This window comes from Dipodomys ordii, unplaced genomic scaffold (genome assembly GCF_000151885.1).
Source record: "Dipodomys ordii isolate 6190 unplaced genomic scaffold, Dord_2.0 Scaffold99, whole genome shotgun sequence".
NCBI lineage: Eukaryota > Metazoa > Chordata > Mammalia > Rodentia > Heteromyidae > Dipodomys > Dipodomys ordii.
The window spans coordinates 2,968,656-2,991,973 of NW_012267315.1; the positions used below are offsets into that span (position 1 = coordinate 2,968,656).

The window sequence follows — 23,318 nt, forward strand, 5'->3', positions numbered from 1 at the left end:
GAATCCCTGTTTGACCATGCACTGGCCACCTTGGGCAAGTCCCATCCTCCATTGTACACAAAACCTTGGGCTTTACAAAAGTTTGTAATTTAGGCCAAGACCTTTCTGAGTTGCAGGGTTTCTGGTTATCATCACTCTTTAGATGGACATGAACGCTTTCTTTATAACTCTATACATTAGAGCCAGTAGTTAGGGGGTGGAATTATTTCTGTTGTTCCTACTTTACTAGAACTGACATGGATTAAGGTAGGTAGAGATAGGAGTGGGTAGCTGAAAACATTTGACTCCCCAAGCTTCTTCTAGAATAGAGAGGAGGTTTCCTTCCTTCTACATGTCCTCTTACTTCCCTTTCTTTTCAGCTACACTATGATAAGGCGTTTCAGTGAAGCCCTTTTCAGATGGATTTGCCTGGCCAGGGGATACTCCATCCAGATGGTGCTTAATTCAGATGGCCATGTTCAAAATTTGCATGATTGTGCTTGTGAATAACCATGAAAGACACTATTGACATTTGAGCTCTCTGTGGTGATAGGATGTTGTAGGCAGAGTACTCTTGGTCCTCTACTCACCAGCAATGACAGTGTCTTCTAAGTCCTGGGTATAAAACTGCCCCTTGTTTGCTTATTCCACTTGCTATGACACTTTGCTATCCCATGCATGTGGTGGATCCAGCCTCTGGCTTTGTGACCTCTTGGCCTTAACCTCCACAGTCATCCTGTCCCTGTCAATTGGACTTAGATGAGTCCAAAAGCTGGATAAAGACTGGAGTGGAAGGTCTAGAGGAGATCCATTTCCTGTTTGGAGACCAGATGTGTCCTAGAAGTTAGAGTATAAGCTAGAATTTTTGAAGACTTGATGGCCTCTCCTGCTGTGCATCTTTTTTTTTTTTTTTGGTCTGGTCGTGGGCCTGAACTCTGGGCCTGGGTGCTGTCCCTCAGCTCTTCAGCTCAAGGCTAGCGCTCTACCACTGGAGCCACAGCACCACTTCCGGCTTTTTTCTTTTTGCTTATGTGGTGCTGAGGAATCGAACCCAGGGCCTCATGCATGCAAGGCAAGCATTCTACCACTAAGCCAACTTCCCAGCCCCTGCTGTGCATCTTTTGTGTTGTGTTGGGCAAGAACAGTTGGGACACTGTGTTGGATGTCCTTGTTGCTTAGATTTCAGGGAACCACACCTGGGCATACCTGCTGCGGCCTCTGGATTATGGTTGGAAGGCCATTAGCCTTGACACTCCTGGACTGAATTCAGGTCTAGATTCTTGCCCTTCCTTACCAGGTGGCATTAAGAAAACAACTTCATCGAATAGTTTCTTGTCTGAAACTGGGGACATTGACAAGTGTGGTACGTGACAGTTGCAAATGCAGAATTCGACTGGTTTTCATTGTACTCTCTAAATGTAAGGTACATGTTATTTTTAACAGACAGGCTATCTGGAAATCCCTAAAATGTCACATGGAGAATTGACTTAGGATGCTGGGACAGCTTGATTTTTATTTGGGAATAAAAATGAGAAGAGTTTCATTTTCAAAACTCTCATTTAATTACCATTTCTTAAATTTCATCACAGACTCAAAGACAGAGGAAGAAAACTGAAGTGGGTCTGATCTTTCTAATTTAAAGACAATCGCTGGGCAGCTGTCCCTTGCTTCTAATTACACAAGGGCCTCTTGAGAGAATAAATGGAAGACTTACCTAACTGTGCTAAGTGGGAGAGATTTTACAGCCCTTTATGAATCTTTTGACTATTTCAGCTCTTGCAAGTATAAAGACAATCTTAGCAGATTCCTACTACTTACCAAGAACACTTTCCTATCCAAGCCAAACCAAAAAAAAAAAAGGATATTTGGGAATAAAACTGTTAGTTCACATGACTAAGAGGACCACCATCCATCTTATCCCACCCACTCATCTTAGTTGGTTTAATCAAATAATTGGGCCCTAAAGATGGATTCTGTGTATGGTAAACATAGAGTTAAGTCATGGTTAATTTTGGCTGAGTTATGAGTTGGACTCAGGTGTCATGAGTTGTCAGAGGCAAAGCCCTATGACAATAGAGGGTATTGGCTCAGAGGTGTATGTGGTGCTGCTAGTCCTGATTCTGTGTCATCTCTGTTCCTTGCTCATAAATCCAATAATAACTTACCGATGTCCCTCTCTATCTATGTGTATTATAATCAGTTCAAAATGTTCTGATTTCAGTGGAAAGTAAAGCACAGTGCCCTGGAGGTATCAGGGGCTTCAGAGAACAAGTTCAGAGAACAAGTTATGTGATTCCTAGCAGAGTACCTTGTACTGACTCAGTGTTTGCTCCCCTGGTGCATGCCTAGGTGCTGGGAAGACATGCAAGCCTCCCGCCCCCTCTCTGTCCTATCCTATGGGTTTTCAATAGCAAAGCAAAATAAATTACAGCAGCAGCGATGGTGGCAGCAGCATTGACCGAACCCAGAGGAGTTAGCTCTTTATCCTCTTCCTGGAACAGAAGCTTGTTTGGTATAGTGTTCAACCAAAGCAGTGCAGGTGCCACCTATATTTCAGTGTTTGGAAAGCCCAGAGCTTCTCCTAGCAGGCTCCATATTCTGCCCCATCACCTTCCATTGCTCTCTAGGCACATAGACCTGCACAGAGTTCTACTCTCAAATGTCCCCATTCTCTGGGAGCTGCCCTTTGCCCTTATTGTTCTGGAGTCTATTCCAAGGCCACAGAAGGCTGTGTCCCATCCCCCATCCCTGCAGTGTCACCTGTCCTGTGATCCTGAGCCCCATCATGCCTTAAATCAGGGTTAGTAGTTCCTGCTTTTATAGTCCTCACCCCATATGGAGCTTTGACCCCTTTCCTGGAGTGCCCAGCAGGCTGACAAATTTGTTACTCAATTTACAAGCTTGTTTGGCAGGGAGCCAGCCCTCTGCAGGTCTCATGTGCCAGTGGGTTTAACATTGCTCTGCAGAGATGAGCTGAATCTTCAGGTAAGAAGCACAGGAACCAAGAGTCCTTGGGCCCTGGCCCGAGGACAGCTGAAGTCATTCTGAACCTCTGGGAGGAGCTTTCAAAAGGCTCATTTTCAAGGGAATGGGGCATCATAGCCACAGTCTCATACCACTTCTGGCTCATTGATACCGTGAATGTGTGAGAGCACAGCAGATGCTTGGTCTACATGGGTGATGCACAGCTGCACATTCCCAGAGGTCAGCCTGGGCTCAGGCTCTGTGTGGACACGTAATGACTTGTTGTCATACTGGGTCAACAACTGTCAATACTAATGACAAGCAGTACAGGAACAAAGGCAATTATGTCCCCATAAGGGGCTTGCATATGCTATTACTGGGGCTTGAACTCAGGGCCTAGGTGCTATCCCTTACTTTTTCTGCTCAAGGCTGGAGCCACAGCTCCACTTCTCATGTTTTGGTGTTTAATTAGAGATATGAGTCTCACAGACTTTTTTAACTATAGTACTCAGATATCAGCCTCCTTTGTGGCTAGGATTATAGGCAAGAACCACTGGCACCTGTCCAAGGGGCTAGCATTTTAACAAGTCCACTAGAGCCTTAATGATACTCCATAAATCTTCACAAGTGAGGTACCGAAACTCAGGCCAGGGACTCTGAAAAGGCAGCTCTGGCCAAGCGGCTATGGAAAAGACATTTTGCCCTTGGTACAGGGGCAGGGAGCAGATGGCAGCAAAGGCTCTGTAACCTGTGATGAGCCAGGCAGGGTGTGTACAGATGTGACTCTGTCCTCTACTACAGCTGGCTAAGTCTGTGGCTCCGATCGTTCCCTTCTGTGAATGCAGCCCTCTCACCTCCCCTCTGTGGCTCTTGGGAAGATTACATGAGATAATGTGTACAAGCATTCAGGGCCAGACTTAGCCAACAGTGTCTACAACTACCATGATAGTGTAGCTTAGGGAGGTTCAGATTACAAGCCACTGAAGGTCAAACACTTTCTCTGCAATCACCAAGGCTAAAATGGACACATAATAGTTTATGCCTCGTTTCTGCCCACCAAACGAGCTGCCAGGCCATATGGCTCCATTTGGTTGTTTTGACCCCCACATACACTATGACCATACTCACCAACTTGGCAAATTGTCTTGGTGCCTGGCTCTCAGAAAAAAATCTATAAAACTTGAGAAAGTACAGTGAGGGTGGGACTCTTATGCACTGAAGAACTTTTGTAGCTCTCAAAAGACAGAACTAGGATAAAATGGACAGTTGGTCTAGCAGGAGCGCACAGAGATCTGGCTTAGAGCTGATGGAGGTGGTGGGTGAAGATATAAAGATGATGAAGAGGGGCTGGGAAGGTGGCTCAGTGGTAGAACGCTTGCCTTTCATGCATGAGGTCCTGGGTTCGATTCCTCAGCACCACATAAGCAAAAAGAAAAAAGCCGGAAGTGGCGCTGTGGCTCAAGTGGTTGAGTGCTAGCCTTGAGCTGAAGAGAGGAAGGACAGCACCCAGGCCCAGAGTTCAGGCGCCACGACTGGACCCCACCCCCCAAGAAAAAAAGATGATGAAGATATAAAGATGAATTTTGTTTCCTCAACCAAATCCAAAGAGATATGCCTTTGGGTGTGCCTTGAATGTAAGTAGATAACTTCAGGATGTTATAGAGAGAGTATATTATACAGTGGTTTATGACAGGTAAACTTGGAGAGAATGAGCTGAGAAATGGGGAATAAAAACACCAAAGAGGCTATGAGATGGTATGCAAAGACACCAAGGGTAACTACCACCGCTCTGTTCACTGTGTATCCACCCCATGGTGGGCATTGTACTTTAGGCCCATGGAATTATCTAGAAAACCTATGACATGGGCTTTGTCAATTATTCTGTCTCAGATTTAAAGTTCAGAAAAGCATAGACAATTTTGTCCAAGATCACACAACTATGTCAATTGCAGGTTGGTTGGACCCCATGTTCTCTTTGCCAGGTTACTCTGGCTGATATGGGGGTGTTTGACCTTTTATGTATTCTTCCTATGGGTAAGATCTATGAAGATGTCTATTAAAGACAAATTCTGGATGTGACCCAGGAAGATGGTGCTAATGATTTTCAAAGGAGCAAATGATCAAGGTTAAAGAGGAGAGTGGTAAGAGGGATGGAAAGGGGTCTGGGAGAATCAGGCTGATAATCCTTTATTCTAGGATAATGGGTCTCACCCTAGCTGCACACATTGGATTCACCAAACTGCACATCTTAACCAAACTAATCAGTGTTTTTGGAGCTCAGATTCCAGGATTCTAGGCTTCGGGAAAATTCTGAATACGACAGGTAGAATCACTGTTCGGAACACTGGGTCAGAATGACAGCCTTCATTAGTGGTATCCAGGGTTGATGTTTATGTAGCCAGGGGTGTGTGAATCGCACTCTACTTGGAGATAACCCTACGACTGTTTGAGCAGTCAAGTTCTATTGCCTTTTTGGTTATTTAAATATTAAGTAAATCTTCCAAAGGACACCCAACCATAGAGAATCGTCAGAAAGAAAAGTCTCAAGCAAACAAGCTAAAAGATAATTTTGTTAAATAATGAACACTCAAAAAACAGCAATGAAATGGTATTAAAACGTCCGTGAATAGTTTTCTTTTTAAAGCATTCATCTGATAACTTAAGCAGCATGAAGCAAGAGGTGCACTTTTAAAAAAATGACAAGAAAATAGCGATTCATTTAATTGACAGAGTAAGGCCCATCTCATTACTCAGATTACTAGTGACATTGCTTGTGACCAGGGCGAGCATCTGCAGGGGTGGCTTTTTCAGAAGTGTCTTGTGTGTCTTCCAGGTTCCCCAGCAAGCACTGGGCTCTTCCTCCAGACTTCACAGGAGGGGCTATCGCCTGTCTTACATCTCACCAATGAGACCCCAAGACTGCAAGTTGCCATGGTAGCTGCTGCATGGACATGGTCTGACATTCATTCCTAGCTGTAGCAGCATGGCGATGGTGGGAAGGAACAGGGTCTGGGGACAGATTCCATGTTATTCTGGCTTTGTCTTCTCCAGGCAGGACCCATCTGCAGATGTTCTAGATGTTCTGTCATGTTCTTCTCAGTCCCATTTGCTTCTGGCAGAGAAATCACATAGAGGCGGGGGACAAAGAGGAGTCAAGTGGGCCACAGACAGCAGAGTGACATGTCCCCTGCCCTCTGCCTATTGCACCGTATTCCATAAAAAATAAACACTTTTTAAAATTTTACTGTTTGTGTATTGCTAATGCAGTGGCATTCCAGGTTGGCAGGCTGCAGAGAGAGCTGCATTGTCATTAAATTCACCAGAATCCATCCAGAGACAGCCTCGTGGGCTGGGATCTTTGGAACTCCCATTTGGAAGAATTAGCAGTGCCCATCTGCCTGGTGCTCTAACTGTGCTGTGAAAATGAAATGGAAGGATAAAAACAAGAGGAATCCAGGGGTAGAAAATTCCAGGGCATCGTGGAGTCGTTCTGCAATCGCTTTCACTATAGAGTATCACACAGGTGTATCTACCCCTGGCCAGCTCTACCTTCTCTGTTCCCACAGATCTGGCCTGGGTTCCTCCCCTCCGTGCCTGCCTGCAGGAAGCTCATAGATGGTTGTTCTTGGAGAGGTAGGCGATGAGGGCAACAGCCACACCCACGTAGATGCCAGTTCCGATGGTGATGGACAGCACAGCCAGGAACAGAGCCCTCCGGGAACTGGTGCTGGCCTGATGGAAGTCCCCTTTGGCCACGGCTTTGTTAGTCTGCAGAATTAAAGAAGGAAAAGAGACAGTGAGTAAGTGGGAAGGATCAAAGCGTGGAAGATTCGACTGTGGCTCCATCCCAACCTTTAACTTTGGCTGATTCTAGAGAAAACGTCTCCCCCCGCCACACAATCACTGGGTAGTTCTCCAACCTGCAAAGAAGGAATATGTCAGTGTTTGTCATTTGTTCCCCATGTAGCAAGGCAGGAAAGGACTAAGTTTTATTCTGGGAAAACAAGTCTTGGAGTATCATCAAGGTGGGATCTGGGTTCTCAGGTAGGGGTGAGGCTGTGCCCCTGCAGTGCCTCCCTCTGCCCACCCTTCCTATCAAATATAGATTTGTTTTTCATGTGAATAACACTTTGTACTGTGGGCTCACACTTATCTTTTTAAATCTCCACTTCCCAGTACAGGTGTGGGGAAAGAAATTATAGCTTTATTTCCACGAGAGGAAAGGAGGATATGAGATTATTAAAGGGATCCCAGAATACTTAAGACGCTGGTCTTCAGTGTTAGGTCATCACAGAGCCATAGTACCATCTGTTTTCTGTTCCCTCACCCTGCCATGACTAGACTTGATAAAACTCACTCACTGGCAAAATAACTTCAAGTAAGATCACTTCCTTGTGCTTTTGAACACTCTGTTTGTAACAAGGTTTAGGGTAAATAAGATTCACATTTTTGAGTCCACAAGGTTGATAGGAACATGGAGGTTGGATGGTGTGTCAGGTTTGGTATTTTTTGGCAGACTCTTAAGCCCATTCTAAACCCTTTTCTTTCACAGTTGACATGACACGTTACTCCTCCCTTCCAGTTCCTACCTTCTTGGGGGCAGTGGCAAGTTCCTACCCTAGAATTCATTATGTGAAGAATAAGTACTTATTTGTTTAGACTCTGCTGGCTGGAAGACTCCTTGCTGTGACACACATGCACCTGCATTGTGTTAGTGTGGGGGCTGTTGTGTGATTCAGACTTAGCCATATGGACAGATGATCCAAGTCAAACAAGCTCACTTGGGAGATAGAATGAGATGCTACCAAGGCTGTGGTGCTCAGGAGTTTGTGTGTGATGCTGAAGAGGGCTAACCCCCAGCCAATTGAGGGGCCTCAAAGATCAGGATTGAAGGATTTGGGGAATGTTCTAACTTGCTCTCATGGGGTATATCTGGAAAGCCAGATTCTCTTATTGGACTTAATTTCCATAGGTTGTCTGTGTGTGATATTTCTGCAATTTTTAAGCAGGCATGGGAAGGTAAGTTCTACACCCACACTGTGCCATGAACCATAGCGAATCAGACTCAGAGATCTCATGAAGTAGATTTTCCTCTTCTACAATCTCCTGACTCTGTGATGTGTTCAGAAGGGACTTTCATCTTCCACCGGCCCCCTTCTCTTGTTCCTAACTTCTAAATCTTGAAGGCTAGGTTTCTTTCCACTCCTTTTTTTTTTTGCCTTGGAACTGTGCTTTAGCGCTCACTGGGGATGAGTTTTTTTTTGATGAAGCAGAGTTGAGGGAATGCAAAATGAGACGTCTTCTAGGACAACAGTAATTAATTAATTAACTCATAATTAGCTGAGCTTCATTTTATCTACTAGCACTCCCAAACACCCCAGTGTCCTATAATATAATTTACTGTAATTGCCCTTCCTGGCATTAACTCCAAACAGTGTTGATCATCAGAAGTGTGGCTTTACTGTAGTTACTGCCAGTATCCCCATCCTTAGCTCAGTCCTCCTCTCTGAAGGCAAAGCTGGGGGAAAGCAGGCAAAAGGAAGGAAGCTCCAGTTCCAAGGAGAGTAGAGGCCCCTTTAGCTGATCAGGACCCTGAATGCGCCTGAATGCAACTTCTCTGTATCAACAGCATCAACATGTGTGCTGACTTTTGAAGCCAGGTCTACAAATCCTTCATTAACTATGGTCTCCCTGGGGTCTGGGCTAGTACAGGGGTCAGGCATGAGGATTGGAAGTTAATAGCTACTGATGAATGACCTAGTACATAAGCTCTACAAGATCAGCTACTTCCAATGTCCCCACTTCTGATTTTTTCTAGGGGTGTTTGGAGAAGAGGGGTCCTGCCCATCTTTTGAGCTAAGTTCCAGTCTGATACTGAGGGTTCTAGGCACATATAGTGCCAGAATGCTCACTCTGATCATGCACATTCTTTCATTCTCCTAGTTTACACTGGGGGGACCGATCAGTTTGCATTTTTAGGCATAATTCTGAGGCTTCTGATATGAAGATCCAGGAAATGTGTCATTCAGGAATTGCCATGGGGATAGTAAAAATCAGCAGTTAAAGGTTAACACGTGGGCTTCTCTTCAGCAAGGATGTTTGGTGCCCACATTTCATGGAAACAGTTCCTATGTTCTATGCTCCCATAGGCACAGGTGTTATGCATGCCATGGATAAAAGAAGATGATTTGACAGCAAGAGACTGTGCCTACATTACAGCTTGCTCATCCCTTTGGGAGGATGGTGCAAATGGGAAGGAAGATTCCATCCCAGCCACTTGTGGACTATAGATTCAGACTCAGTGTGTTTTCTTACTAGGCATGAGGGCAGAGGTTCTTAACCTGGCTCTCCGAGTTTGTGAACTGCACACATTCAAGGTGAAACTGAGTGGAAATGTATTGTTACGAGAAGATAGCACAGTAAATTCTGCAAACAGTCCTTGATCCCAGTTTCTTACTGTGTTAGTGGAGGGGAAAACAAAGGAATAGAAACACTGGCACTTCCTAGGGATAAGGATCTCAGGTATGAGTAGATGTTATATGCTTATCCATCCAAACTGGGAGCTTAGGCTTCTCTCCACCCAGGCTTCCACATGAAACTCTGTGGCATAAGTGAATGCTCAATAAGCATCCCCAAGAAATCTAACTACAGATTACCCTGTAGGCATGACATGACAACACGATTTATATCTGTGAGTTGAACACTGGCTTGCAGCAGCTTCTCTGAGGCTTACATACAGTTCCCCTTGGCAGTCTGATTTGCTGGCTCTTTATCACCAGGCACCTAGCCTGGAAGCCTCTGGATCACTTTATGCAGGAGTGTGTGTATGTGTGTGCATGTGTGTATGTGTGTGTGTGTGTGTGTGTTCATACATTATTGAAAAACACGCAATTCCCATACTTTGTCGATGAAAATAGGAATAATCACTCGTGGTGTCTCTCAATTTCTGTGTAGGGATTTGGGAGCCCTGGTAAGCAGAACTGACTTGGGGCTGAGTTGTAGGGAACCTAAGTGTCCTCTGATGCCTGGGTTGGGGGGACTTTAGTCCTTGGTAGCATTAATCCTTAGCATTTTTCTCCAACTCCTTAGGGTCTCTCTTCACAGCCTCAAGGCTCACCGGCCCAGGTTGTCCAGGCTGGCCCTTTCCTGCTGCTGTGTCATGGCCTTGCTTGTCTCCAGTCATACCCAGAGCCACCTCCCAGATGGACCACCTCTCCTCACTGTAGCTTAAGTATGCTTCTGGGCAGACCAAACAAGGAACCCCTTGGAAAACTTGTTCAAAAAGCTCCTAGAAGGTTGATCATTAAACCAGAAGTACACATGAGATGTTTACTTGGGGCCTCCTTTGCCAGAGCAGAATCAAATCTGAGCCAACCTTAGGTGGCTTCTATACCATAACAACGCAATGATGGGCATGACTATAGGTCTTGGTCCTCTTTGCCAAATTCTAGTCCCCTGCCCAAAGTGCCAGAGCTCCTGTTTCTTAATTGGCCAGTGATTTTTGGGTTAACATTTCCAGTAGTTCTAGATTGAGTTTCTGACAAGCTGTGGCTGATGTTGTTAATCTTTGTCTGGAAAACTAACTCAGTATTTGAGGTTTTGGGGGGAAAAGTCATGATTTTTACAGAACAGCTTTGCTGTTCTGCTTTAGTTACAATCACTATCCTTAGGGGAATGCATCCACATTCCACCTCATCCACCAACATTCTCTCTCTCTTCATGGAGAGGAGCTAGGTCAGGAACAACATAACGACCTTTGTGGAGATGCCATTGCTGGTCACCTTCTTGTTGAGATTTACAACAGGCCTCTGCAAGACACCAATGCTACTTGAATTGCTTCTCTGGAAATTGATAGCACTGAGGATACTTTATGCCCACTTTTCTTCTAGTACCAATATCTGTCTGGCTAGATTACATTTCTTTGCATTATTGCAAAGGTTATTTCCATTATTTATTACCATCTGACAGTTGCTGAGCAATGATAAAGTATTGAGAAGAGGCTGACTGCAACTCCATCTAAAAATCTGAATAAACAGAATGGAAAGGCACACACAAATCATATATATGTATATATGCACACATATTTATATTACATACATATGCATATACATGTATGTATGCACACATATACACATGTATACCAACACATATATGTACATACATATGTGCTTTGCCTTTCAATAGGGATTTAAAATACAAAGGGAAAATGCATTCACAAGTGGAAAATGCTCTGAATAAACCTAACCTGCCGAATAGCAGCACAGCACACTGCTATGGATTGTGTCAGTGTGGCTGACTGGGAACTAGGGTTCTTCACTATCACTTATCCAATCTAGAAAGGTCGGCACCTCTTTTCACGAGTCTAGAAAAAGATGCAAATTCAAAATTTGAAATATGTTTTCTACTAAAGGTAAATATTTTGCCATCACTGTAAATTGATAAATTATTACGTTGAATTACTGTAAGTCAGGGGCTCTGTGTATGTGTATATGCATGAAGTTTTATATCAAGTGTAGCACTCATAAAGTACACAGTCCATCTCCTTGTGAACCCTGACAAGGTGTAGACACCAAGTAACCAGCACTCACACAGAGAATAGACTCTTGTTACAATCCAGATGCCTCTTGCTATCACTTTTCCCAGTAGGAACCACAATGCTACAGCAGCCCAGATCAGCATCCCATGCTTTGGAATGCTAGGTCAACAGAGGTCAACAGAAACTCCCTCCCCATCCCTGTGAGATTCATCCTCATTATGCAAAGTGATGCATCATTTATGTCCTAGTGTAGTGTCTTATTGTGACAATACATTGCCTTTTATAGTCTACTCACTTGTGCAAATGCATTTCAATGGTTTCTAGTTTGAGGCTTTAGTGGATAGGACTATGAATATTCTAGTGTGGTTTTCCTTGAGAACATATACACTTAATTATATTGGCTATTCAGTTAGGAGTGGAATTACTGATATAGTACATGTCTATTGGGCTGGGAAGATGGTTCAGTGGTAGAGTGCTTGCCTTGCATGCATAAGGCCCTGGGTTTGATTCCTCGTACCACATAAGCAGAAAAATCCAGAAGTGGCACTGTGGCTCAAGTGGTAGAGCACCAGCCTTGAGCTGAAGAGCCAGAAGGACAGCGCCCAGGCCCAGAGTCCAGGCCCCACAACTGGCCAAAATTTTTTTTTAAAAAGTACATGTCTATGTTTATTTTTAATATAGTTGCTATAATCAAAGTAATACACACAGAGTTTTATAAAATATATGAGCAAAGCCATCTTGGATATTTCTTTGTCTCTGAAGATTTCCTCTAAAGTCAAAGTTTTGAACTCAATTAGCAAGTCTCTCTGGGTCTTAAAACACCTTATAAAAATGTCATGATTTAATTTTTATGTTTGGACTTATTACTGGTTATTATTGACCAGCTATTGCTATGTCTAATAGGTTTCTTACAAACTCCCTGTGCTTTACCTCATCCCCTTTCTCATGCTCCTATGAGTGGTCACCAAAGCCTTTTTTTGAGTCAGTTTTTTAGCATATAATTCAGGGTTCATTGCTATTGTTAATTGTATTTTTTTCTTCTAGTCTCAATTGCTATAGTTCTTCATCTGCTTCATGGATTATTTTCTGTGACACACACACACACACACACACACACACACACACAAATATACACACATGCACACCCCCAAACTCTGTCAATACAATCTTTCACAATTCCATCAGACATACCAGAAATATATTAAACTTTGTTTTTTGGAGAGCATCTTCCTGGTGCTTCCTGCCCTGTTCCATCAAAAATGGTTCCTCTTCATGCAGTTCACTAATCTTACCTTAGGAATTCCATGTCCTCCCCTTCTATGTTATGGTTCTTATTTCCTCTATCCTGGGCCTCATTTCAGGAAGAATTGTCCCTGCAACACATATTCTCCAAACTCCTTAAAAATCAAGTGCATGAGTGTTTGAGGCTTTGTAGGTCTATAAATGACCAGATTCTATTCCCATACTCAATTGATAGTTTGGCTAGGTATAGAATTCCACATAGGAACCATATGTTTCTCTGGAATTCTCACAATCACGCATCATACTTCTCATAAAACTCTCAAGGGTTTATCATCATCCTTATGGTACTCTGTTTACTGCTCCCTATCTCTAGCTTTTGAGAAACACCTTTTATCTCTAGTGTTCTTATATGTTGGTGAGAAAATCCTTTTGTTCAGTCTTTGTATTAATACTTCACGTGTTTCACTTGTACAATTATCTACCTCTTGCTTTTTGCACATTTTATGGGAAATCCTTTAACCTGTCAATGAGATTTTGTTTTGAGTGTTCCATTGTTTTCCACAGTCTCCTTTTGCTTCCTCACTGCTGAATTGTTTAAGGTCCTAGTTTTACTTCTGAAAATTGGTTTAACTTCTCATCTCTCAAAACTATTAATTGAATAGAGTTTTTTAAAAGATGATACTTTCTATTCCTACATTGAATCTATATGCAAACATCTCCCTGGATCCTCTTGCATTTGTTTAAGTCTCATTTTTTCCTCCCAGGTTGGAGATTTTCTCAAATTTCAAGTAATCACTGTTACTTAATGTTTAAGTGAAGCAAAGGTCCAATTTGATGCTCTGCATATACATATGGGACTAGGAGATTTCCTATAGTATTGATCAGGTATCATGCTGACTTTTTCATTTGTTAGTTTCTGCATAATAGCATATAGTGGTCTTTTCTTTGGGGACTGTTAATAATGCTGTAACTGTGCTGCTCTAAAATTCTGAATTTTAAAATTCCTAAACTCTAGCTCCTTAAATGTGACTGAACATGGAGACATGTTTGTTAATGTGGGAATGTTAGATTAATCCTTAATACAAATGACTGATGTCCTTATAAGAAGAAGATAGTAGCACGCATGTGTGTGTGGGCGTGTGTGTGCATGCGTGCGCATACACACACCACACCACAGAGGTGCCATGTGTAGTTACAGCAGGAAAGCACTATCTGAAAGTCAAGGAGGGAGCCTCAGAAGTCAAACCTGCTGGTACTGTCAGAACCAGACTCTAGAACTGTGAGTAAATATATTTCTGATGGTTAAACTAATCGGTCACTGTTATTTTGACATGGCAGCCCTAGAAGGCTAGGGTTATTCAGTTTTCCCAGGAACAAATCCTCGAACTTGTCTGGATAAGATACTGAAGGAGTAAGGCACTACATTAGGGTGGAGGGGCTTAGCCTCCTTGTTTGTCATTTTGAGGTTTTGAGTTTGTATCTTACCTCCCACCCTGCCTATACTGTTGGACATGGGTTGTCAAGACTAGAGGCATCCTTAGTGAATTTCTTTGGAGTAAATACCTGTCTCCGGCTGGGATGAAGAAATGTTTGCTGCTAAACTGTAGAGCAGCATGACAAGACTGGAGTATTTTATTCCCCAACTGGGCCAAAAACATTGACACTATGTCAGTGCTTTCTCTGGGTCTTGTCAAGCGTTTGGAGCCTCTCAGTTTTGTGTCTTTGTGGCAATGATAGAGCAGACTGCCTGCTTTTCACTGGTATTTTTATGAAAGGCTTTCAGATTCAGCTGTTCTGCTTTATATATTGCCACTCCTCCATCTGCTCACTTCTTCTACAATGTTCTGTCATCTATGTTTACTGCTGCTCTATGTCTAGTCTCTTGTTCCATTAGATTTTTACAATTTATCTTTTTAATTTCAATAAAGATTTTGGAAGAACTTGAGATAATAGAAGTGTTCTAGCTACATCACTGGAGATCTACCCTTTTATTCTAAATGTCAATCCACCTCAGACTGGGACCCTCCTCAAATGATCCTGAGACAAGGATACAGGGCAAGCAACTAACTTGAAAATAATCCCAGGAAGGTCATTCACAAGGTAGTAAGGTGGGAATGGGGGAGTGATGCAGGGAAGCAAAGGAGCCAGTGCAAGACAGGTTAATGGGCAAGGACAGGTGTATTGGTCACACTATAGACTGGAGAAGTGTTACAAAGTGTTTTCCTCAATGAGCCAGGAACCTGGTAAATAGCCACAATTCTTCCATCACTGCTGGCTAGCTACTTCTTTTTTATTTTTAACTTTTTAAACTTTTTACTTTAGTTTTTTAATATATATTTTATTGTAAAGATACTGTACAAAGGGGTTACAGTTACATGATTAAGGTAATGAGTACATTTCCTATTGAGTATGCCAGCTACTTCTATAAGCTAAATTTCCCATATTCTTTGTCTTCCCTTCCCATGGCAAGTACTCTGCTGTGAGCACAGATAGCTTTCCAGCAGAGTCACAGGTCTATGCAATAAGAACTTTGAGCATTAAGATATGAGGATGTGGTGTTGACATCATCTGCTCTGTGTCCAAAGCATTGCTTTGTGATGTTTCCATTATTTTCCTTATCTCTATAATCTAACTGATAAATGTCACTTTAGACTACTAAAGAAAGGGGTATGAAGTGGTGTTATGGCTTAAGTGGTAGAGAGCTTGCCTTGAGCTGAAGAGCTGAGGGACAGTGCTCAGGCCCAGAGTTCAAGCCCCACAGCCAGCAAATAAAGAAAAAAATAGAAGAAAAGGGTAACTTTATTGGAATTAGGACTAACAAAGAGGAGCTGAGGGCTGGACCTGGTCTTAGGGCATAATGTAGTAAAACCTTTTTCTCTTCTGTAGGTTACTGTGGTGATGGGAGGGGCCACAGCTAGAAGGAAACAGGGGGAACTAGCACTATGAAGGAACTCTGTGAACAGTCCTTAATGAATACTTTCGGTGAATGGTCCTCTGCGAACACAGTAACTGAAAACAAAGTGTAAGAGGGTTCTAGGCAGCAGAAGTTAACTGTATACAACAACCAGGGATCTCACTATTCATTTTGCTTGAAGGGAGAAGTCCCCAGTCATTAGTTCTTTTTTTTCTTTATTCCTTTAAAAACTTTTTATTGTAAAGATACTGTATAGAGGGGTTACAATTACATGAGTAAGGAAATTTACTGAGTAAGTACATTTACTGTTGAGCATTGTTACCCCCTCCTTTGTTTTTTCCCTACCATCTCTTCCCTCCACACCTCCCCAACTCCTCCCTGCCCCCCACTCCTCAAAGTTATAAAGTTCATTTTCAACATAGTGTCTTGTACATCTCATTGTTACAATGGGTCAACCTGTATCCTTGTTTCAGCATTATGTTATTTCCCTTCCCCTCCCCAAAGACAAGTTCTTTCCCATTCATTCATTAGACTCTGCCTGGTTTCCTCATCAATCACCTGTTTCCAGGATACAGTCTGAGGACTGAGTTACCTTACCAAGCTTCACTTTTCATTGAACTTCCCTGTAGGGAGAGGTTAACTACTGTAACAAATGACTTAGTTGTATGAACCAGAACCATTTTGTTATAGTTCATTAGTTTTGGGTCAGAAATTCAGGTTAGATCAGTTGGGGATTCAGACCAGATTCTTCTACTTCAAATAGCATTAACTGAGGACATGTTATGGATAGCTGGTGACTGGGCTGCTCTGGAGAGCCCAACATGGTGTCACTTACACCTTCTGAGTTCTGCAGTATGTCTGTATCTTGTATGATAGCACACCAGGCTTGGTGCTTGCTGTTCTAAGAAATCCAAGAAAGACTTGAAATGTCCCTTGTGCTGTGGGGCTTCTGGTTACAGTGAGTTCCTGGGACCAGAAGGACAGGTGCTAAGCTGGTCAAGGAATCAATGTAGTGATAGTCACCTTCTTCCAGTGACTCATCTTCTATTTGGCTGCCCCAGCTGTGGAGCCTTTGCCTAGAAATGCTCATTGTCTTCTAATCTCCTATTTTGTGTGACTGAATAAATTTACTCTGTTACATGTCAAAACAATTCTAGAGCTGGGTATGGTGAGGAATGCCTGTATTCCTATTTACTAAAGAAGTGGAGGTAGGAAGATAGTAGTCTGACGTTGGCCTGGGAAAAGTGTAAAGCCCTTCCTGAAAAACAAACTAAAAAAAGAAAAGAACTGGAGTCATAGTTCAAGTGGCACAATATTTGCCTAGCAAACAAGTTTGATCCCCCATAGCACCAAAAACAAAATAACTCCAAGCATGATAAATGAATGAATGTGAATCATTGTTAAACTCAATATATGTAATTAACATGCATTAATAATTTTAATAATAATCGACATAACATCTTGTACATCGCATTGTTGCAGTGGGTTTACCTGTATCCCTATTTAAACAATTTGTTTTTTCCCTTCCCCTCTCCAAATTATACCAACATCAAATACAGGAAAACAGGGGTTATACCATCGGGGAGGGACATACAAAGCAACAAAGAAATCCTCATTATCTTGCTCATGTAATTGTAACCCCTCTGTACAGTATATTCACAATTAAAAAAGAAAAAAGATCTCAAAATTTTTTAAATAGTAATTGAAAACACAAGTCAATTTTTTCTTTTTGCATATTTAATCAGAAACAGTTTTCATGGACTTTTCTTTTATCTTTTGTAACTCTGGGAGCAGGGTTGCCTGCTTGCAACTTTTGGACATTTAGATATGCTCTTAGTGGGGTGAAATTCTACCACTTAACCCACAATCTTTTTCCCTGTCCCCTTTTTGACTAAGAAATAAATTTTTACATTTAGTTTACCCTTTCACAGTCACAAGTTGATAGTGGGGACATGAAAGCCTCAACTTCTCTATTTTACAGAGTAGCAAAATTAGGCAAATTCAGCCATGTTGGTCTTTTGAACAAACACATATGAACTAATATGAAGCAGCTAGAATGATATGGAAATACTAATAAAATCAAATATGTATAGGAATTACAAGGACAAAAAATAGTAGAATGCAAGTAGAATGGCAGGCTCACATAACTCACTGGTGTCTGGAGCCAGGCATGCATGAACTTTAAGAGATACAAGATATAGAGCAGGTTAAAGGAATACATGGTTGTTTTCATATTATGTACAAGTGAATTTAAATATAAAACTCAAACTGATTACAGTTGAGAATAGCATCTTTTAAGGGTGCTAATCCTTCCTAGGCAGGCTGCACTAGCCTTCTGAATCCTGACACTCAATGTATAGAGCAGAGCATTTTATCACCTGGAGAATTTATAAATACGCAGGGCTGAATCTTCTAGAATACAAGTTTAAAAAATTATGAACAGGATGTGGGCCAAAACAACTTGTTTCATTGGCTCCATGGTGCTGCTCATATAAATAATGAAGCTAATGATGGTCTAGCTGCCTAGTTCTGGATGAACCAAATGCAGAAAGCCACACTAGAGACACCTTTGATGGAAAGTCTGATTGGACATACCGTTTATTTCTAAAGCAGCTCAAAAACCTGAATCTTTTGGTTAATAAACGTGATATCTCCTGGAAGGAATCCGTGGAGTGTTATATGAATGGTTCACTTTGTATAAGATCAGTTTTATAACCACCTTGGAGGCTGGTCAGGATGACATGCTAAGGCAAGGAAATGGATGTTGGGAAAGACACATGGTGACAGGTGTAATAAGTTCTGAGAGTGGAACTTGCTCTTCTAAGTCATATCTGCTGTTCTTGTGCTTGTGCATGCTGCCTCACTCTGGTTCAGTAGGAATTATGGCCAAGAAGCCTAGCTGATGTGAGGGAGCTCATGTCTGGTGCACAGAATACACTACACCAAAGATAACTGTGTGGTGCTGGGAAGCATGGCTACCTACTTTGAATTACACTTTTGATTGCATTTTCGAATCTCTACTTATTTTAGAGTAATTCACCTTGGTTACTGTCACTGGTATTTATCTGTGAAAGAATATGTCTTGCATTCCAGCAAGGTGGCAAACTGGGATGGGCAGGGTGATGTTTTCAACTGGGAAGGCACAGAAACCATCAAGCCTCCACTGGTAATTTGCTTTTAAGAGACAGGTCCGGGGCTGTGGTTGAATTTCTAATGCTCTGAGAGATAAAAGGATATGGTGTTTAACCAGGGAAGAGGCTGTTATTAAGTTCACTAGCCTTAAAATGTCTTATCTAAGCAAGGGACTAAAACCTCCTCTTTCAGGCTTGAGAACCCAGAATAATCTCTGTGTTTATCCTGGACTTGAGTGAACTGTCAAACTCCAAGGCCAGATTAATCTTAGTGTAGGCTCTGAGTTTATTATATGCATAACAGAAGAGTCCTACTGAGAAATTAAAATACAAATGGATTCCACACTCAAGCAAAAGAAAATTCAGAGATAGTCCCTAAGGATAATGACAAGTTCACAAGCTAGAACTCATGGGTTTCTATCAGGGAAAATTTTCATAGTTCTAGAGAGATTCAAGACAGGAAATGATCAGCTGTACTGGAAGAAATGACACAAGAGGTTAGTCAGTTGCTATGTCACTCAAAAAAGAGTTATAATTTCCATAAGTAAGATATTTCAAAATAATTCAATGTCTTTTAGATATAGAGTTCCATAAGAGCAAAGATAAAGAAGTCTCATAAAGTATTGTAGTGATCCAAGATAATCTCAGGGCTTAAAGTAACTGAAATAATCTCAGTGATTAAGAAATCATATAAATTCAAAATAAAAAAAACAAACTAAAAATGAAAAATCTAGACTTAGAAAAATACAATTAGAAATTTCAGAAGTGAAAGTAAGCAAACGAACAAACAACTCCTCCCGCCCAGGTAATGGGTTACAGAGTGGATCATTTACTAGGAAGAACCTGAGAGAATATTGTGTACTAGAAGACAAATGCAAAAGAATTAACTAGGAAAGTATAGAATGATACAGGGATGAAAAAATACTATACCAGTATAGCTGATAGGAAGAGAAGATCCAACATGCAACCAACAGTAACCCCAGAAGGGTGGAATGGAAAGGGTGAGTCAGAAACAATATTCGAAGTGGAAATGACTGGGGATTATCCAAACTAAGATGGATATGAATCTTTACATTTAAGTCATTCATGGAGTCCTGAGAAGACATAACAAAAATAAAACTAAATGCATAGAAAGACAGTACAGTGGGCCTTCAGAACATATGTTGGAAGAACCCACAAAAAGTTCAGTTCTAAGTTCTTTGTATCTCCCATTTTACTACTAGATACTCATCAACACCAACAGATTCAACTACCACCCATATATAAGAAACTTCTTGTTCATAACTGCAGCCCATCAACATACATATGAAGTGCTATCTTCATTTAGACCTCAATAATAACTTTAAATCCAGTACTCAAAGCCAAGACTGTCATTCCTCTAGGGTATGGTTCCTTCAAAGCCAGTCCTTCCTTACTTCCCAATGATCTCTCAAGATGGCACATTTTGCCTATATGCAGACTTTTCTTTGATAATCTAGTCATCTATCCTATGCCTTCATGCTTGCTAGCTTGGAAAAGGAAAAGAGAACACAGGGGAAAAGTGCATATCACATGAATGCTTCCTTTCCACAAACTTCTCCTTCTTGAGACTGTTCCAACTGTGGGTTGGGGGTGGGGGGAGGAGGTGGAGCTCTAAGACCTTCATGATCTGGTCTCATCTGTCTCTCTGTCCTTCCTTGTTCTTTTTGCTCCAGCCTTACTAGGTGCTTACTCTCAGTCTGTAGTGGCCACCAGTCATCTTCTCAATAGACATCTCTCAATCTCAGGGCAAATATGTATGGAAGGCTTGCTTAGCTCCTGCTACTGGTCATGCTTCTCTGCACCATGCCTTCATACAACTGTGACATTTTTGTTCATGCCACTTGCTACATTAAGTTTCAGTTCACAGCTAGACAACCGATAAAGCAGAGAACACCTTTTTGCTCACTTTTAAATCTTCAATACTTAACAGAGTTAGTAAACAACATTCATTTAATGAATTGAAGGTCTTCACAGATTCTTATATTTTTTTGCTTTTACATTCAAAATACTTGAGTAAATCAGTATCTTTTCACCATGAATCCAAACAGTATAGCAATAATGTGAACGTAACAGTGATGCATGCTGCAGATGTGGGCCTCTGCCAGCTGTTAGCACTGCAGTGTTGACTGGCTATGGAAATTAAGGTTGGCTCCAGTAGCTTGGCATCTGTGATGTTGTACTACTTGGTTTGGATGCTCATTCATTCTGAACATTTTACTTATGATGTATTGCTTAGCAAAGGTGCAGTTGGATGAGAATTTCTTAAAATCATATTGCATCTGCAGCTGGCAAATAGCCATGCCACACAGGTGCTGGGCTTACTCCTGGCCATCTGGTCTCCTCATGGATTTTCACTGCTTTCTGATTGGCAGCAGAGTCTGCAGCTGGCCCTATGCCCTGCTACTTACTCCCCCCCTCCTCGGATCTGAAATGTCTGTTTTCCTGCCACATGAATTCCTGTTCTGAATTAACCAAAATGTGTGATGATATGGAGGCAAAGAGGGATTCTGGTGGCAGAATTTATTTTACAGTCATGTGAAATAATACTGAGGTGGTCCCAGCGTTTACTAGGAACATGTCACATATTCTGTGTGTCCTTAGAGTCCTGATGATTCAGGGATATATCTTAAGGAGAACCTCTGAGATCAAACATGTTCTTTTAATTAGAAATGTCAGCTTTAAGAGAGGGACCTCTTTATCCTCCAGGGCCAAACTGTTATGGACCAAATGTCTCCTCTCAGATTCATATGTTGAAGCTTATTCCTCAGTGGGATGGTAGGAGGAAGAGACTAAGTGGTGTTCAAAGGGTAAATGGGTTGATAAGGGGTCATGATGGAACCTTTTATAAGAAGAGGACACCGGTGCAGTAGCTCATGCTTGTAATCTTAGCTACTTGGAAGGTAGAGATCTTGGATGATTATGGGTCAAGTCCAGCCCAGAAAGAAAGTTAGCACAAGCTATCATCTCCTCAATAAGCCAGGTATGATGGCAAGAATGTAATATCCTATTGAAAAATAACTAAAGCAAGAAAGGATTAAGTTATTGCTTAAGTTGTAGAACACCTGCCTAGAAAGTCTGAGTCCCTAAGTTTAAAATCCCAGAAAGGATTAAGTTATTGCTTAAGTTGTAGAACACCTGCCTAGAAAGTCTGAGTCCCTAAGTTTAAAATCCCCATTCAACTCTCTCAAAAAATACAAGCAATGCCCCTGTGTTATGGGAAGACACAGAAAAGAGGTGCCTGTAACCCAAAAGAGGGTGCTGACCAGAACCTCAGGTGTTGCCCTGGTCTCAGACTTCTAGCCTCCAGAACTATGAGAAAGAGCTATATTCTGTTTAAGCCTCCTGGTCTACAATATCTTGCCTGATTCAACTAACACAACAATTTCTCAGTCTGTCCTTCACTTTACATGGGGATCCCTTACATGAATCTCATTATTAGTACCTGAGGTTTGCTTCTCAGGTAAAAAAGGCTACATCCCTTCAGAACTAGGCTCCAATTTGGCTGTTTATGTAAACTTGGATTATTTTTTGAAATGCATCTAAATGTCTTTGGCTTCCCTCCTCCCAATTCCTGGCCAGCTGCATGTGAGGAACACTTTCAACTTTTTATTGGAAAATGCCTTTTGACTGTGTATCAGTGATCTGTGCCTATAATCCTAGCACTCAGGAGGCTAAGATCTGAAGGGTTTTCTACCCAGGCTTAAAATCAGCCTGGGTAGAAAATCCTGTAAGACTCCATCTCCAAAATAACCAGGAAACATAGGGCTGGAGTAGAACAAGTCAGCCGAATAAGCCAATGGGAGGTTCCGAGTTCAAAGCCTGGTGCCACCAAAGCGAGAGAGAGGGAGAGATGGAGAGATAGCTAGATAGGTTCAGAGAGAGACAGACAGAGAGACAGAGAGAAAGAGAGGCAGAGACACACAGAGAGAGACAGAGAGGGAGAGAGAGAAGGAGAGAGAAAGAGGACGAAAAAAAGGAGGAAGAAGAAAGGAGGAAGAAAGAAAAGAAAGAAATTTCACTATAGATACCTATGACCTATGGACCATAACCCATGTGCTACACTTAAGATGGATACCATTACCCTCCCCAAAGAAAGAATTTGGCTCACGGAAAATTTTCCTTAATATTACTTGTCCTGTCCCTAATGAGAGGAACATTGCTTCTAAGCCAAAATTTGATGCGGTATGTATGCAAAATGGACAAGTTTCTTGGGTTCTGCTTGCATGGCATTTTTGTTTAGGTGAATGGATGGAGTGCTATGCAGAAAGTGCCACCATGTGCTCTGCTGGTGCGTGCACACATTCCTCCACTATTGAGTCCCGTGGGCCCCTTTGTTGGAGGCTAGAATGAAAAAATCACAAGCATGCCTCCATGGACATTTTTATTAGACCTTCTAATGAAGTGTCAATTTTCAGATGCAAGCTAACAAGGAGCCGTATGTTTGGGGAAAAAAATTCAAAAGCAAGGACAGGAGATTTCCTTTTACTGGATTCCAGAAAGTATGATCCAAAAGAATAATTTAGGGCCCCCT

The 23,318-nt window shown here is 41.9% G+C and overlaps 1 protein-coding gene across 1 annotated transcript in view; it reads right to left on the bottom strand.

Annotated features, from left to right (window-relative positions):
• Window positions 1-6,552: 6,552 nt before the first annotated feature.
• Window positions 6,553-23,318, bottom strand: part of Syndig1 (synapse differentiation inducing 1) — a 162,823-nt gene continuing 146,057 nt past the window's right edge. The window contains exon 7 of the mRNA XM_013027065.1: window positions 6,553-6,711. Coding sequence (XP_012882519.1) covers window positions 6,553-6,711 — 159 coding nt within the window. The remainder of the gene's footprint in view (window positions 6,712-23,318) is intronic.